The sequence below is a fragment of the Anopheles maculipalpis genome, chromosome 2RL, assembly GCF_943734695.1.
Source record: "Anopheles maculipalpis chromosome 2RL, idAnoMacuDA_375_x, whole genome shotgun sequence".
Taxonomy (NCBI): domain Eukaryota; kingdom Metazoa; phylum Arthropoda; class Insecta; order Diptera; family Culicidae; genus Anopheles; species Anopheles maculipalpis.
This window is the reverse complement of record NC_064871.1, coordinates 72,703,033-72,721,281: the sequence shown is the minus strand read 5'-3', so window position 1 is coordinate 72,721,281 and position 18,249 is coordinate 72,703,033. Positions and strand designations below refer to the sequence as shown.

At 42.2% G+C, this 18,249-nt stretch overlaps 5 protein-coding genes across 12 annotated transcripts in view; 4 read left to right on the top strand and 1 right to left on the bottom strand.

Annotated features, from left to right (window-relative positions):
* The window catches only part of LOC126556137 (GDP-fucose protein O-fucosyltransferase 1), a 452,711-nt gene that overhangs the window by 196,737 nt on the left and 237,725 nt on the right, over positions 1-18,249 (top strand). The gene's annotated exons all lie outside the window — the stretch shown is intronic.
* LOC126556377 (uncharacterized) overlaps positions 1-18,249 on the top strand; it is a 306,838-nt gene that overhangs the window by 233,942 nt on the left and 54,647 nt on the right. The gene's annotated exons all lie outside the window — the stretch shown is intronic.
* LOC126556033 (fatty-acid amide hydrolase 2) overlaps positions 1-18,249 on the top strand; it is a 526,247-nt gene that overhangs the window by 466,402 nt on the left and 41,596 nt on the right. The gene's annotated exons all lie outside the window — the stretch shown is intronic.
* On the top strand, positions 2,717-3,891 carry LOC126567450 (zinc finger protein 155-like). Its single transcript, XM_050223671.1, has 3 exons — positions 2,717-2,863; positions 2,942-3,630; positions 3,717-3,891. The coding sequence occupies exons 1-3, from the start codon at positions 2,717-2,719 to the stop codon at positions 3,889-3,891; spliced, it is 1,011 nt and encodes a 336-aa protein (XP_050079628.1).
* LOC126568740 (disco-interacting protein 2) overlaps positions 9,835-18,249 on the bottom strand; it is a 158,180-nt gene continuing 149,765 nt past the window's right edge. For 6 of the 8 annotated variants that reach the window (XM_050225272.1, XM_050225274.1, XM_050225275.1 and 3 more), the window contains 9 exons: positions 17,616-18,171; positions 13,834-14,081; positions 13,222-13,687; positions 13,064-13,154; positions 12,541-12,703; positions 11,970-12,467; positions 11,658-11,894; positions 10,853-11,204; positions 9,835-9,969 (listed from right to left, as the gene is read on the bottom strand). In XM_050225272.1, coding sequence (XP_050081229.1) covers positions 9,866-9,969; positions 10,853-11,204; positions 11,658-11,894; positions 11,970-12,467; positions 12,541-12,703; positions 13,064-13,154; positions 13,222-13,687; positions 13,834-14,081; positions 17,616-18,171 — 2,715 coding nt within the window. In that variant the 3' untranslated portion in view covers positions 9,835-9,865. The remainder of the gene's footprint in view (positions 9,970-10,852; positions 11,205-11,657; positions 11,895-11,969; positions 12,468-12,540; positions 12,704-13,063; positions 13,155-13,221; positions 13,688-13,833; positions 14,082-17,615; positions 18,172-18,249) is intronic. The other 2 variants (XM_050225277.1, XM_050225271.1) reach the window with 1 other exon arrangement.

Sequence of the window (18,249 nt, the reverse complement as noted above, 5' to 3'; positions counted from 1 at the left end):
TGATGGACTATCATATGCAACATTAAGATCTTTAAACGACAAAATAGCCACAAAAATAATTGAGGAAGTTAATAATATGTATAGAATAGGAAAAGTACCAAATAGGCTCAAAAGAATCAAAATAATTGCAATAGGAAAAATCGGCAAAGATTTGAATGACGTAAATAATTTTAGACCAATAGCACTACTCTTAACAATACTTAAAGTGGCCAACACAGCAATATTAGCAAACATTACGAACCACTTGGAGAAACACCTACTCCTGCCCGAGACCAGTTTCGGGTTTCGGAAAAATAAGTCAACCATGGATATGATGGTACTTCTGATCAATATGATCACTAAAAATAACAGGGAAAAAAAATACACTGGAGTAATTTTTATCGACGTAAAAAATGCCTACAATAGTGTAGTTACTAACGAGCTAACAAAAACAATGCAATCAATGATGATACCCCAAGAGGATATTGCTTGGATTAACAGTTTTGTCACAAATAGGAGCTTAGAACTATCTGTTGACGACAAACAAATCAAAAGAAGGGTATCAAATGGTATCCCCCAGGGGGATGTCCTTTCACCGACCATTTTCAACATTTATACCAGCGGTTGTCATGAAATCAATAGAGATAAAATCAAGGTGCTACAATACGCGGACGATTTTGCAATTATAGAAACGGGGATAACACCAAAGGCAGTCGAAATATCCCTTCAAAGAACCTCAAATTGGCTAACACAAACACTTAGAAAACTAAATCTAGAAATCAACACGCAGAAATGCAAAATTATGACGTTTCCCAACAACAAGTTCCACGTAAATGTACAAATATCAGGGGAAAGAGTGGAAAAAACCAAAGAACATAGGTTCTTGGGTATCACCATAGATAGTAAATTAAAGTTTCACCAACATATAGATAAACAAAAAACAAAGGCACATAAAAGACTTAACGCAATCAAGACAATATGCAATTTCAGAAATCATATTGACCCGGAAAAGGCCATACAAGTTCACAGAGCATTAATCAGAGGAAGCATGGAATATGGAATAGCTTTTAGCCTCAATGCCACAAAAACTAAACTCAAATCCATCGACACACTTCTAAACCAATCTCTGAGAAGAGTGACAGGGTGCACTAGGACTACCCCTATTAATTCCTTACATGCAATTGCTGCTGAATTTCCTTTCCCAATAAGAAGTAGATATATAGTCGCTAAGCAGCTGGCCAAAATCACAGCGCAACCCTCAAGGAACGCTCAAATTTTAGCCCAAGTACCTGATCAAAGCAACAACCAAAGAAGCTCGGCAATAGAACAAATATATAAGGAAAATGTAGACATTTTCAAAAAAATAACTAAGATAAGTTTTAACAATCTAAATAACAACTACCATTACATTGACATAAGGACAAACGTTCCAGGTTTGAATGTCAGCAAAGAAAACTGCAACCCCATAATAGCTAAACAGCTAAGCACAGAAATGATTAAAAATGACGATTCAAAACTTAAAATATTCACAGATGGTAGCAAAACCAGCAACGGCTGTGGAATAGGCTTGTATATTAGAAATGACAACAAGGGAGAGCAAAAACTAGCCTTTAAATTAAAAAATGAAGCATCAATTTGCACAACTGAACTGTACGCCATAAAAAAAGCCTTGGAATATGCAGCTCTCGAAAAAATCAAAAAGCCAATAGTCTACACCGACAGTAAATCATCATGCATAATACTAGAGCAAGCTACAAGAGAAAAATACACGGAAGACATTATAAGTGGAATCATAAACAACTGTGAGTACCTCGAGGCCAGAATACAGTGGATTCCCAGTCACGTAAACATAGATGGTAATGAGATAGCAGACAAATTAGCCAGAGAAGGTATTACCAGCAACCTAGTAATTAACAACACGATACGTTTGAAGGATGCCATAAGCATGCTACATGAAAAGGCCGAAAGAGAGACAGAGGTCTGGTATGCAGAAATGTGTGCAGTCAAAGGCAAAAAATATGAAAAATACCAAAACAAGATAGGAAAAAGGATGTGGCATCACAATATGAAGTTACTGCCAAAAGAAATCAAACTGATTAATAGACTGATATCAGGCCACGACTACAGCAATTACTGGCTCAACAAACAAAAGATTATAGATAACGGCTCTTGTAATCTTTGCAACAGCCCAGACACAGGACAGCATAGAGTCTTCAAATGCAGAAGGTTGGACCTAGAAAGAAGAAGAGATAACCTTCCAACAGAAGAAGTTTTTATCAACAACTGGAAATCAAGAAAAATAGGTGAAATCCAAAAAATCATTAATTTCATACAAAAAAACAAAATAATACTCTGATAACAAACAAACCAATTTAGCACAAAAGAAAAGAGTCAACGACACCTAATCAAAAGAACAAAACTAGCTAGTATAAACAAAACAACAAGGAAGCAAGCAAAACGTCAGATCAACCAGTATATATTCAAAACACAGCAAAACATTAAGCATTAAAAAATCCAGACAGTCGGAAGAATTACTTTAGTAACAGCTAAATTGGGACATATGGCCAAAGTTGCCGGTCCACAAGCATAGAGGTTTTGTTAGTTATAACAAATCTACGAAGTAGCGCAGGAAGGCCCAGGAAGCTGGATTCCTGAGCCGTATCGTGGAATACCTCGACCAAAGAAGAAGAAGAAGAAGAAGAAGCTCCTAGTCGCACGGCTACTGTTCTGCGCAGAAATGATGAACATCGATCGAGAGTGGCTGCGGTTAAACTATGAAAATGTGTGCCGTTTTTGTCTCTCGGTAGCAAATTGCATGCCGCTGTTCATCGAATCAACGATAAACGAAAGCCTACTTGACGCAGTGGATGTGCTTGTGCCAAAGGTAAGGCTGCAGTAGTTGGTGTTCGCCTGGTCGTTCGATATAGAGAGCGTGATTAACCCATTCTTCGTTTACTCTTAGGTCGATGAAAACGATGGACTACCGAACTGTGTTTGTAGTGAGTGCTATCAAACGATGGTCGATTTTGTGCAGCTTGAAGCCACCGCCCTAGAAGCGTACGGTATACTGGAAAGTGTGCTTGCTGCTAACCATGACGATGGCGATGATCCCTACGACGATGGCGAACAAGATCGTCAAGACAAATGTGACGACGATCCAGCTACCACTGAGCAACCGATAAAGCAGGCACGTGATGAAAGGGAAGAGATCGATCATAGCGTGGACCTACCGGAACACGTTACGATGCCTTCCATCGTTCCAAATAGCATAAAATCTTCCAAAAAGAAAACTTGTCCCGTGTGTGGAAACGTGGTGTCGCAGCTCAGCAAACACGTGCTGGTGCACAGTGAAGGGAAACAATTTAGCTGTGACCAATGTGACAAACGCTTTGCACACCGGAGCAGCTTGCAAAAGCATCTAAACATACACCGGAACATCCGCAACTATCGGTGTGAGTACTGTGAGCAGTGTTTCTGTGATCGATCCTCGCTGCGCTATCACCACGCCAAGCACCGTGGTGTGCAGCAGTTTCAGTGTGAGGTGTGCAACCGTCTGTTCTACACCTCGACCCAGTACAAACAGCATCAGAACTTGGCCCACCGGGAGCGATCGTTTCGTTGCGAAGTGTGTGGGCAAATGTTTCTGCTGAAGTAAGTAGTAGTTCCAGGGATCGGTAACGGGTTCGATTTCTTTCGGATAATACATCTATTTTTATGATCTTTGTTACGTTTCGTAGGCATCACCTGATGGAACACATACAGCTACATACGGATGAACGTTCGTTTGAATGTGAAGTTTGTGGCAAAGGATTTAAACGAGAACGATACTTGCTGGTGCACAAGCGACAGCACAGCAAACAGGAAATGCCAGGCAGTACAGAGCGGTCTTTCAATGGTGATGGAATAGTATGACACACGTTTTCGCAGTGGCCGATTAACCTATCGGCGGAGTAGGCGGCTGACATAGGGCCTTGCCGGACAGAGGAAAGCTTCGCCGGGTAAAGAACCCCTTTAATGGTAGAATGGTCCTCCCTCCCGGGCGGGGTGTGGAGGAATCGGGGCGCGGCTCAAAAGACGCATTCAACGGTATGCTGCATGCCTCGTTCGGACCAAAAATAAGCGAGCTATCGTCGATTTTCCACCCTAATGCCGGGTTTTCGATCAAAAACTTGGCGGAGGGTGGAGTGTTACGCGGATGAGCGACCCAAAGACGCATTCAACGGTATGCTGGACGCTCCCATCGAAATAAAAATGAGCTAGTTATCGTCGATTTTCCGCGGGAATGCAAGGCAAAAAGAGCAAGGGAGGGGGAGGGGGGGGGGTTGAGAATCGGGATGAAATGTTCGTCAAAAAGAAGTGCGACTCTAAGACGCGTCCAACGGTATGCTGAACACCATGATCAAACCTAAAATTAACGAGCTATCGCCGATTTTCCGCGGGCTAATGTGGTCCCAAAATTTCCTGGAAAATTCCGTCCGGGAAAACCCCGCCGATCTTACACCCACCACACAGTTATTGAGGAAAAACTTCGAAAAAACAGTTTTAGTAGAATAACTTAGAGTGTGTGTTTGGCTGGTGCGCGGCTCAAAGACGCATCCAACGATCCAACATTCCGATCGGACCAAGAATGAGGGAGTTGACTTCGATTTTCCACGGGAATGCGTTGGTTTTTCTGCAATAACTGAATGAGGGGGTGGATGGATCCGGTTGAAGTCTTCAACAAACAGGTACGCGGCTCAAAGACGCATTCAACGGTATGCCTCACGCAAGATCGGACCAGGAACGAGGGAGTTATCACCGATTTTCCACGGTTATGCTTTAGTTTTTCTTCAATAACTGGGCGGTTGGTGGAAGGATCGGGTCGGGGTGCTCGACAAAAAAATGAGCGGCTCAACGACTCATCCAACGGCACGCGGAACATTCCGATCGGACCAAGAATGAGGGATTTATCGTCGGTTTTCCACGGGAATGTTTTGGTTTTTCCGAAATAAATGGGTGAAGGGGTGGAGGGATCGGGTTGGGGTGTTCGAGAAAAAGGTGCTCGGCTCAAAGACGCATCTAACGGTATGCCGGACGTCAAGAACGGGCTAGGAATGAGGGAGTTATCGTCGATTTTCCACGGGAATGTTTTAGTTTTTCCTCAATAAATGAATGAGGGGATGGAGGAATCGGGTTGGGGTGTTTTGCAAAAAGGTGCGCGGCTCAAAAACCCATCCAATGGTATGCGTAGCATTCTGATCGGACCAAGAATGAAGGAGTGATGGCCGGTTTTCCAAGGGCATGTTTTGGTTTTTCCGAAATAAATGGGTGAAGGGGTGGAGAAGTCGGGTTGTGGTGTTCGAGAAAAAGGTGTGCGGTTCAAAGACGCATCCAACGGTATGCGGAACATTCCGATCGGACCAGGAATGAGGGAGTGATGGCCGGTTTTCCACGGGAGTGTTTTAGTTTTTCCTCAATAACTGGGTGAGGGGGTGGAGGGATCGGGTTGAGGTGTTCTGCAAAAAAGTGCGTGGCTCAAAGACGCATCCAACGGTATGCGGAGCATTCCGATCGGACTAGGAATGAGGGAGTTATCGTCGATTTTCCACGGGAATGCTGTTGGCGGAATTTCCCGGGAGTTTGTGGAAAATTCCCCTTAGACATTAAAAATCACATTTTGGAGGGGTTTTTGAAAGATATTTCAAGAAAGAAACAAAAATGAGGAAAATAAATTAATTTTGAAGAACACACTTAAAATGGCACTGAAAAATATTTGTCATCTCGGAAAGAAATTATTTTCCAATCCGTTTTTAAAACTTCCATTTGCTACCTCCTCGGATTCATGCTCTCCTGTTACTCCTGGTCGAATTTTGCCGCATAAAAATTTCCGGATTTTTTCCAAAAATTTCCAGATTTTTGCCACAAAATCCGACCAGGAGTAACAGGAGAGCATGAATCCGAAGAGGTAGCAAATGGAAGTTTACGACGATAACTCCCTCTTTCCTAGTCCGATCGGAATGCTCCGCATACCGTTGGATGCGTCTTTGAGCCACGCACTTTTTTGCAGAACACCTCAACCCGATCCCTCCACCCCCTCACCCAGTTATTGAGGAAAAACTAAAACACTCTCGTGGAAAACCGGCGATCACTCCTCCATTCTTGGTCCGATCGGAATGCTACGCACACCATTGGATGGGTTTTTGAGCCACGCACCTTTTTGCAGAACACATCAACCCGATCCCTCCACTCCTTCACCCGGTTATTGCGGAAAAACTAAAACACTCCCGTGGAAAATTGGCAATAACTCCCGCATTCTTGGTCCGATCGGAATGTTCCGCATACCGTTGGATGCGTCTTTGAGTCGTGCAGCTTTTTGCACAACACCTCAACCCGATCCCTCCACTCCTTCACCCGGTTATTTCGGAAAAACTAAAACACTCCCGTGGAAAATTGGCAATAACTCCCGCATTCTTGGTCCGATCGGAATGTTCCGCATACCGTTGGATGCGTCTTTGAGTCGCGCAGCTTTTTGCACAGCACCTCAACCCGATCCCTCCACCCCTGCACCCAGTTATTGCGGAAAAACTAAAACATTCCCGTCGAAAAACGACGATAACTCCCTCATTCCTGGTCCGATCGGAATGTTCTGTATACCGTTGGATGTGTCTTTGGGCCACGCACCTTTTTCTCGAGCACCACAACCCGATCCCTCCACCCCTTCACCCAGTTATTGCGGAAAAACTAAAACATTCCCGTGGAAAATCGACGATAACTCCCTCGTTCCTTGTCCGATCGGAATGTTCCGTATACCGTTGGATGCGTCTTTGAGTCGCGCATCTTTTTGTAGAATATGCAAAAAATGCATATTCCGTGAAGGGTGTCTGGTGGATATGCAAAATCATTCGTTCGCTATCAAACAGCGTTCGGGCATTGAAGATTTCTTTCCGGTATTAATGTAAATAAAAGCAACTAATATTAAATTGAAACAGAATTGATATCCACCATTGTTAACGAATTGAATGCCATTGTACAGATTGAATGATTGCTTTTGCTTGAAATACATTTATTATCCTTTCTAATGCTAAACAGGTCCTGCACACTATTGACGATGTTCAAAGTCGGTCGGTCTGGTGTCGGTGTGTTTGTGATCTTTGTGTGTGTGTGTGTGTTTACGTGTACGAGTGTGTGAAAATGTTCTAACCCCCACAACATACCTAGCTGACCGACAAGACAAGAGCAGTGGGGAAACAACTCTGGTTCATCATCATCATCATCATCAGCATGAAAAACAATCTTTTTCATTTACTAATTGATGGATTTTTATTGGTTTGTTTTGTTTTTACTAAATTTCTACATACGAGCAGCTAGAGAAAAATTGGATTAGATGTACTAAATAGTAAGGTATTTAGTGTGTTTAGGTCGTTATGTGTACGGGCTTTGTATGCTCACCGTTTCCTTGTTTTCCCACATGCCAATTATCAATTACCGACAATAAAAAGTCACAGTACACAAGTTTTTTGTGCAAATCGATTGTGAAAGGGATCATTAAACAGTAAGAAAGAATAGGTAAAACCAATACTGTTACTTACATTACAAAAACAACCACACATTTGCCATTCTTCTTCTTGCGGGGTTTCGGAAACAAATCGAATCGACGGGAGACTAGAAAACATTCAAAAGAAATGATAGGAAAGGAGTTTTGTTTGTTAAACTAAAAAGAATTTTCGGAACCAAAAAAGTAACAATTCTCAACTCTAATTACTATTTACTGCGTTAACTATTCTTACTGTAGTATATGTGTCCGGTTTATCCTTTTTTTTCCTCCTACAAGCTACTACTACAAAAGACTGTCTCTCTCACACACATACATATCGTTCGATCGCGCTCCGCGTGTTTGTATACAACCTTCCGTACGTTGAAACCAAAAAAAAAAACGAATCAACTTAAACAAAAATGTAACTACATATATATATTAGGAAGAGGAAACCGAAAGAAGTAGGAAAAAATACTGTTTAACAGCACAATGTGTACACAAGAAGGGGGATGGTTTCGTTAAAAAAGGGAGGGCAGTATCTTTCGTAAAGTATCGCTTTTCATCTCTCCTACATATGTTCTACTTAGAAACGATAGCAAACTGTGCGTGTAAATCTAGTTCTTATACGAAGAAAGACTGAAATTACCTTCCTCCCTACACTCACTCACATACCATACCACACGTGGACTATAGTATCGTTTTTTTTTTCCTATAATCTTAATAATCACAAAACAGGAAGTTTGAGTGTGTATAATCCTACCCAAAGAAGAGATAAACAAAAACGCTTAATCCTACACAGACACAGTGCGACACGAAAACAGAAAAAAAAAAACATAATATTTCCCTGCGAATGGCTGCCCACCCCGTTAGTAATGAGAAAGGACACATGCCCTGCTAGGTGTCGCCTAGAAACGTTCCAAGAAAGGTACGATACACGGTTTACCGGCCCCACACAACAAGCATTAGAATAGAACAATGACAGAATTCAAGATGCAAAACATTTACCGACTTCGGAAGCTTAACTACACTGTTTCAGTTGATAAAACAATTTTGCAATTGGTTTAGAAACTCCTCAGAACCCTAATGAACAAAATCTGCCTATTTAGTCATTATGAGGGCTAATTTGTATTGAATAAAAACCCTTAACAGTGGTTATTAAGGCATTTTGTTAATAGGGGAATCTGACGATGGTCTAACATAATCGGAAATTGTGTTATCAATTGAAACGGCGTAGCCAAAATGATGAAATAGTTATTCTAAAATCGGCAAATATTATGTATCTCTAATTCCGCTTTGTTTGTACCATTCTAATGACTGTTCTATGGGCTAGTAAATCCTGTAATATATGTATGCATACTGTTGTGTGTGTGTGTGTGTGTGTGTGTGTGTGTGTTTTTTTTTTTCGGGTACGAAATATACTAATCGTTTATCATTCGCTTACATACCAAGGACTCGTAAAACGGTCACAACATTGGCGAAAAGAGAGAAAGAGAGAGCTCAAATTAATTTGCCTATCGCTTGCTGCTGCTTCAGTTTAAATTTAAATTTAATTAATTTTATATAAGTGTCCGTGTTATAAGTGTGTGGTGTGCTTATGTTCCGGTGTGTGCAACACCACTTTTTTTTTGCTTTAATTATTTGCATACATTTGTTTTCCTTCCTTCGAGTGTCTGTGTGTATCTGTGTGTTAATGGTCTAAATGGTATTTACAGAATAAAGCTTACCAGGGGGAACGATTCTACATGTGGCCGCTCTGACCCTGCATTCCTCCGTATATTCAAACGATCTGCCCCTGTAACTGCTTCGAACTTTTCGTATGTGTGTAATTCTTTCTCCACACACACACACACGAGCGTACAGTAATTAATCACAAAACATGGGGTTTTATAGGTATCGCGTACTAAGAAATTAAACTAGCAGCTACAAGAGAATGGCTATGAAGTGGTTTTTAAGTAGAGAGGGAAAAAAACTGGGGTTCGGACGAACATCCACAACCACCGCCCAAGCAACGACGCTGGGTCAATGTACACATTTTTTTCGGTTCACTTTAGCGCTGATGGAATTTTCCCCTTTCTCGTTTGGCAGTAATCAATCGAATAAGATTAGGAAAGAATTATTATATGTGGTATGGCTACGCGCCAGCACTAGTGTGTACTAGAAGTTTCGAAACGTTTTGTTTCGATTTTGCTTTCTCGACCTGGAATTGCCTCTAACCGTTAGTGCGACCCCATTTTAAATGGTCGCTCTGTCTCTCTCTCTCTCTCTAAACATTGTGCGCTTATTTCGTCCTCATAATCCGTGTCCTTGTCGTTCGTGTATTCGGCAGAGAGACTGGATGTTAAATTCTGTCGTCATACTATCACACGTGGGCGCTTACATGTTGTAAGCAACGTAGATCGGATCGAGCTGATCGGCAAGGAAACCATCCCGCAGATGCATCCGCTGCTTCTCACCGCGGCTGTTGATCGGTACAACGCCTACAAACACAACAAAAATGATTATTAGTAAAATAGTTAAAAAAAAAACTACTTGAATTATTTCTAACAGATCGGTAGATAAGTTGTAGTCCTGATGAATAGATTGCGGCCTGATGTATAGAAAAAATGAATTAAAATTGTTGACCAACCTTTGAAAATATTTGTCATAGATTAGATGATGAGTTATAATGCTTTATGCGGAGCAACTTCTGATATTGGGTAACTGTACCAGTCTTATTAATATCAATTATTTTGCTAGAAAGCGGTATATGGTTTGTTAAACAATCTAAAAAAATTTCTATATACCCATATATATGGGTTTGATGTATAGATGTTCGACAGAATACTTCTATTTTCGGCAGGATGTGTTCCTATTTTTGGCATTGCGAATATAGGATGTCAAACTCTTAAAAAAGGTGTAATTTATTAGAAAAAAAAAAAATATTCAAGACATATTTTAACTCGCTCAAGCTCATTTTTGGCCAGATTTTGACGTCACTTGAAAATTATACAAGGAAGAAGGAGAAATCTCACAGGATTGAGCTGTCAAAAGTGCACATTTACCATGTACCTATTTTCGATAGCCTTAAAAATAAAAAATACCTTATTTATCGGGAGGTTAAAATATAAATTTGCTTTGAATAAACATAAGAGCCTTCCTATCGATCGGAAAAAAGCGCACTTCAACTATCGGCCCAAAGCAAATCTGACGAAAGGTCGGTATCCTGCCGAAAATGAGGCTAATGACAAACTATATCTTAATAATGGCTTCGAAAAGATCCTTCCTCCACTCTCAAAGGTCGGCAAGTTGAGAAAAATCCTTTTATCGTGGTTAGAACGAACACTTATCTACCCACGAATGGTATAACCCTATTACACTCACCAGGATCGACAACAACGACCACACCGACAATCAGCTGATGTTCCTCCAGAACAGTATTCGTCACGAGCGGCACTAGATCGAGCGCTTCCGATTCGTTTCCGTCCAGCTCGACCACCACCACCAGCAGGTTGGTCCAGGTGAAGACGGCACACTCGGCGATCTTCTTGTGGCATCGCAGTACCGAGTTCTCGATGTCGATCGGATGGTAGTTCATGCCGCGCAGCGTAATCACCTCATCCAGTGCGCCGACTACGTACACGGCATCGTGCAGCTCCTGCTCATTACCCGCACCGACCGTGGCCACAGTATTGCCTGCGTTTGAACTGGTCGTTGAATTTAGTGTGTTGTGACCCTGGGAGAAAAATAGCGCAAAAGGTGACGAAATAAAAATAAGTTACTGGTAGTGTTGTGTAAAGTAGCTCTTTTCCAGGAGGACAGGGCATCTGCTCACTAACATGTGAGAGGTGAGTCCATCCGGGCAGCTCCGCGCTTGGCGAAGAGCTATCTCAATAAGGCGAATAGAGCTCGAGAGGGCAAAGAGCTACCTCGTGAGGACGTAAGGCTTTAAGAGTACGAAGATCTACCTCGAGAGGACTTAAAGCCATATAAACTCACACGTGTCTGACTCATCATCTCTCTCTTAGACGATTGAGATGTAGATGACGGGGTTTTTTTCTACTGATGCGGAGCTTCCTTTTTGATATAGAAGATCACGCTTAGATTCCTCAGTTTATTGAGGTGAGGCTCTCGAGCTCACTACCCAACAATATACGGAGAAAAATGGGAAACGGAATAAATAAGCTACCTGCGAATGAATTGATTCGGTATCCGAATCGCGACTAGCTATGCTCGGTGTGGTTTCATCCAGTATTGAGCCGGCCTGGGAACATTCGGTGCGCCGCAGGAACCCAAGGTAACCGGTACGGGCCCACGTATCGTTGGTTGAACAGCCCGTCACCAGTTTCGCGTTGAAATGATCGTTATAATCCGTTTCGTCCCCGTAGATCGTGAAATATCCGTTCGAGTTGTGCGGTGATTGGACCTGGGACACACATAGACAATTGGAAATTTGTTAACTGTCACAATAATCGAGGAAAAAAAAAAGCATCAAACTTACCCAAATCTCCCCTAGATGTGAATCTCCACACTGTCCCTTAGAATCCGGGTTGGCAATGATCACCTTCACGCCCGGTAGCAACTTGCCCGACTCTACCAAACACAGCGAGTTCGGAGCGCCACGCTCAACCAGCGCAACCCGATTGTTTCGTAGCGCCCTCAAATCCACATACACCTGAGCACTTTCCGCCGAGCTAGCACCTTGCACACAGATGGCGGGATTAACGCGACACCCGAAGGAGGTCGATACGCAGCGCGTGTTTAATCCGAGCGCCTGGAACAACTTGCAAAACTGTTGCGTCAGTTGCACACGCGGACGTTCCTCGGCCACGACCACACAGGTACGCACGCAGCCTAGGTTGATGTTGCGCTGTTTAAGTGCCTGTATGGAGTTGCTGAGCGCTTTGGTGCACAGCTCGATTACGCCGTACGAGCAGAATGTATCCCGCACGCGGTATTGGGACAGTGTGCTCAACCAGAGACTAGGATTGGCTTCCACCTGGGAAGCGGAGCATGAGAACGGAAGCCATTAAAATAAAGGAGACACGCCAGGTAGAGTTGAAGTTACGTACCTCGTACGGTGCAATCAGTATCGAATGGTGACCGCTATAGACGCTGATCAGAGTCCACATGGAGAAGCCAAGGCCACAGTACGGATCGAGACAGAGTGCTACATGACGACTAGGGTATAGCTCGCAGGCAAGCTTCAGACTGGCACAGAGACTCGATAGTGATCTGAGAAGAAAAGAAAGGAATATTATAGCTTTAAAATGAAAGCAAGCTTTAGCATTACAACACCCTTGACCCTAACGAAATAGATTTTGATGTCACATTTGTAGAAGGGATAATGGAGAGGATTCTGACACTGAAATTTAACCACTTATTCTTCTTGGCTTTACGACCTCCTCATAGGTCACGCCGCCGTTCATCGAATGATGAATTAGACTTGCTGATACCACGTTGTTCAATAGTCAGTCATCACTACGAGGAAACGGTCTGGATGGAATTTGAACACAGGTTCCCTGCCGTGTGCTCTACTTCGAGAGATTTTAGGGTTAGTAGGGATAAGAAGGAACAATCAAATGAGTAACTTACCGATGCGTGATGATAACGCCACTCAACCGACCACAGGTAGACACACTGAAGTCCAGATAGGCCGTCGAATCTAGCGTACTATTAGCGATTGCTGCAAAGAAAAAGGTAACCGTTAGGCTTTTGAAACTGCAACGCAATAAAGCGCGCCATTTCCTTACCGGCCAGCTTCCTTTTCGGGTTGTCCTCGATGTCTAGTATGGTTGGCCAGCTCTTTGGATCGATAGATGTGGCCGCTTCGCGCGATTTCAGCAGCTTGATGATGCTCTGTATCGACAGGATGATGCCACTCTTGGAGACATCCACGATCATCCGCACGGTCGGTAGCGTGGTGATGAGATTCTGCGGATGCGGTGGCCGGATAGTTACCGGCACAGCACCCAGATACAGACAGCCATAGAACGCACAGATCAGATCGAGTCCGGGCGGGAAGATAAGCGCCACATGATCACCCGGATTCACCTTGCCACGTTCCTGCAGCAGGGCGGCTATCTTTTCCGCCCGTTTGTGCAGTTCGGAGCAGGTGAGCGTTTTGGCGACCGCACCCTTCGAGTTGAGCAACGTGTACAGGACGTGGTCAGGTGATGAGTTTGCACGCCATCGCAGCACGCCTGTAATAAGCTGATGCTGCACGAGCCACAGGATCAGAGGGGGAGGTGAGGGAAAGGAACAGAGAGTGATTGCGTAAGTAAAGGGGAACCCGCGTGGGAAGCGTACATCTACACATATACACGAGGCGCGTACATACGAGGACTCAGCCGTCTAGATCTTACCTTACGTTCGTTATCGTCGGCCAGACCTATATCGCGGCCCTGGGCAGAGGCAAGCCTGTTGCCCTGCACCAGATTACCGACCATTACCGAAGCCGGACCAACGGAGGCATCTGCACCGCCGACGACGCCAGCCGTGCCCGTACCACCGGTACCGGTACCACCCGTGCCACCAAGTCCACCAACGCCGCCAATGTTCGTGGCAGAGGATGAGGATGATGTTCCGGAAATTTGAAGTTGTTGGATAGAGCCTGATTTTAGTGTATGCCATTTTGCGAGGGTTTTTTTTTGGTTTTTGTATGCAATTGAGAGGATTTTTTGTTTTGTTTCCGTAGTATTCGATGAGATGAAATGTGTGGACGCCAAGTCACACGTGTCCAAAAAAGCACATGGAGGGATTCCATTGGGAAGATCCCAGATCATGTTATGTGTTGGGGGTTGTTGTGTGCGTTATTATTGGGTGTGATTGTGTTCAATGTTTTTTTATGTGGTTTGTTTAAATAAAGATGAAAGTAGTGATGGTGTGTATGTGATGTTCATGACCATTATACAATGTGTTCGTAATAAACGTATGCAAAGATATCGTTTTTAAATGTTTTTTTGTAGTACGTTTGTTGATGTACAAATCGTCAAATTAGGCAAAATAATAAATACAACAATGAAGGTGTGAATAAACGTGATATGTACATGTGGATTGTGATTAAGCGTATTTATGTATCGTTGTTGATGTAGTTATAACGTTCAAACGGTTGATGGTGATAGTTATGATGATGGTGATGACAATCGGTGTGATTAACGTTAGAATAATTGCAGCACAAGGAACAACAATCCGACACAACGCAGCCGAAAACAGCAGCACACGGGGTTGTAATTTTTGTTACCATTACCGAAAACCATTAGGAAGATTTAGTGTGTGTATGTTTGTTAGTTCCAACGGTACGATCACCAGTAAAGCGTTGTGCAATTATTGGTTTAAAGGGGAACCAAACCAAACCCATCAAATACCACAAATACAATGCGCGCGCATCAAATGCAAGTTGAGTAAATTTTGCGCACGTGGGCACACAACATTTTGTAATTCCAGTTCCGGTAGGGTAAAGTTCCAACCAACAGATCCCCATTACCGTAATGGTGTTCGATTTATTAGTAAAACATGATTTTGCATTCAACGGTTACGGTTACGGCGGTTTTTTTTTTTGCATGAATTAGTTTGATTTTTGGTTTTTTGGTTTTGCATTATTTTGTGAGGAGCAGAGCAGCATTTTGAAAAGAAAATTAAGAAGAAGAGAGAAAGAGAGAGAGAGAGAGAAAATGATATTAATTTTGAGGAAATGAAAATTATACGAAATCAATGGCGCAACCAACAGATATTTTGAACATAACTAGTACACACTTGCCAATCAATTGTGGAGGAAATCTTTATGATCGAGTGGGGGGGAGGGGGCGGTGGTTAGGAAGCACTTATTATGAAAAGAGTGATATTAGGACCAGGGATGTTCAAAACAGATGCGATCATTAATGTGGTTTGGAAGAAGGGGTTGGCTAGTTGGTTGGTTGAATTTGTGTCAATAAGGCTAGAAGATAATTCCACCGAAAGTTTGTTGTTGCAATGAACAGCGAACGATTGTAGTGGTGACATTTAAGTTTGAGTAAACAATGAATGATCTAGAAATAAGTCACAGTGCTACCAGTGGCTGTTCCGGTGATGATCTACGTTATGATGTTATGAGCTACTGATGTGTAATGTTCTATAATTATCATGCATAGCGGAGAATTGTGTTAGGTTCCACAACCATCTTTTTCGAGACTGACTTCTTGCATCTAAATTTTAATACACAAATTAAATGAGTGAGTAAATGTAGCCTTGAAATAAATTTAAAAAAAACATACACACACGCGCATTCTGTTATATTGTAGTTAGATGTGTTGAAAGAAGAACGATATAAAATATAAAGGGGAATTCACAATACGAGGTATCCCGAGCGTTTTTGACGCGTTCCTTAATATGTTTGCTCTTATCCCACATGTTTTTTTTTTACTTATTGTTATATATTTTTGGTTCCTCCTACAGATTTTTGGTTTCTTTTTGGTGTGCTAGAAATACCTTAGACTTAGAGTGAATTTCTCATATAAAAACATATAAGCAATTTGTGGAACTCTGTGAAGCTGTAAATATAACTTGTTTCAAATAAACAGTAAATACAAATGAACTAGGGTGTATAAACGAATTCATTTTCACTTTTTAAATTTATTAAATAAATAAAAGACGAAAAATTATATATTTCTAATAATATTTTTAGCAAGATTTAAATTTTACAACGATGTATCGTTTTGTTTGTATCGTATCGGAAAAAAACGTTGGCTAAATTCTATGCTTTATTTATGCCCTGCATCTTTAGTAAAATTATGTGAAAATTAATTTATTTATACTTTCTGGTAATTTTATAAATTCAAACAGGTTATATTTGCAGCTGTACAGAGTTTCTCAGAGCGCTAATAAACTTTTATACGAAAAAACACACTCACAAGTTATAGCATACCAAAACGATATGAAAATCAGTAATGAAAAATAAAAATGTATGAGATTGTGTCAAAAAATTGTGACACAAGAACAAAAATATATGGGCACGGGGCAAAAAAACATAGAAAAGTGCCAAAAATTGCTGGGTGGGATACCCTATACGAGAAATTTAAGTTAACTGGTGGCGTAATTTTTGGGACTAACTAAGAGTTACTGTGACTACATAAAAGTTACGCAAAGTGGGTTCCAAAAGCGCTACTAGTTAAGTTAAATTTCTCGAGTACAGGGTCCGCCGGTACCGCGGTCCGGTATAATTTTTTTTTTTTTTTGTAAAATGCTATAAACCGAAAACTACAAGAGATTTTAAAAATATGGCACATTATTTGATCGACAGGCATCATTGAACTATTTTTCTTTTTCGTTAAACATGAAGATGATACGGTTGCAGTAAATGATGTGCGAAATAGGGCCATATTAAGAGAATTTGTTCACAACAATTGCCGTGCTCCGGGCCGCACAGCCCATGTAACTATCGAACCTTAGTGCGCAGTTTTTGAAGTTCGTATTATCAGTCGAAATTATGATATCTTTTGGCTGCAAAGGAGCTCCGATTTGTGGGTATAATGTCTAGACCAACAATCGACGAAACGACAGTACAAAATGTATTCTACAAATGGACCGATCGATCGTATTGGGTACTGCATGGCTAGCCGCGACAATCTTATTTACCATTTAGCAAAAAATTACCAATGTTAAACGCACGAATAGAGCTTTTAAATATATTTTTAAAAATCTCTTGTAGTTTTCATTTCAAATAATTTTGCAAAAAAAGTTAATGACGGACGCTGTGTTGAAGTGTACTTGTGAGCTTCCGGCAAGATTTTGCATATTACCGTTTCTACTCGTATTAATTTGGGGATTATCTAAAAGTCTATGAATAATGATTTTTAAACTCATATGCAGGTACAATTCGATGTATGATGTGCTCTACAAAAATATAAACAAATAATGCGCTATTTCGATGACACATGGTCAGGAAGCTGAGGTAGGTGGTGAATTCAAACAAACGTTCGCACATCAAATGTCTAAGTGCTTTTGAGGAACAAAAATAAAACATTTTAACTGAAATTCACCGAAAAAAGGATCGGTTCCACTCACACACATACACATATAAACACACACATGATTTGTATTGCGAGTTTTGCAAGGTGCAGAGGAGAGCCTAACAATAATCATGAAATCAGGTGCTTTGCTCGGTACTTACCGTGGTGAATTTCGCGCGGTTTTGGAAGATTAGTTACGCAGGTATGTGGACACATCAGCACGTTGGCCGGATGTAGCGAACCTTCGAGGAATCGTCGACGCGCCTCAGTCAGATGGATACCACCAAGGGGCGTTTTTGGCAGATGATTCGGTGGTACAAGGGCCAGGCAGTAGATACCGACCTGATGGATAGAATCGACCGCCTGTAGCACCCGGGACATCCACTGGAATGATTCTTCCTCCGAGCAGTCAGGTCGCTGTTCGGCAATAACACAAACACGCTCGTCACGCAACACTTTAATGCTGAACACGGCAATACGACCGCGATAGATAAAGCGCATCGGTTCGACGGCCAGTACCGTCGCGATAATATCGTCCGAGTTGTGCTTACGACCTGTGACGGTCATCAGCCCGTCCCGCGAACCGCACACAAACACAAGTCCACCGGGACCGAGGAATCCGAGCAAGCCACTGCGCACATACGTTTCATCGCCGATCGGTTTGCCCGGAATGGTTTCGCCGTCCTTCGTGACGGGTGCCTCAAGAAGTGGTTGAACCTGCGGGGACAAAAAAAGGATATTCCGCGATTAGAAAAATGATTCTCCGCGCACAGTGCCACCTGGATACAATTATAT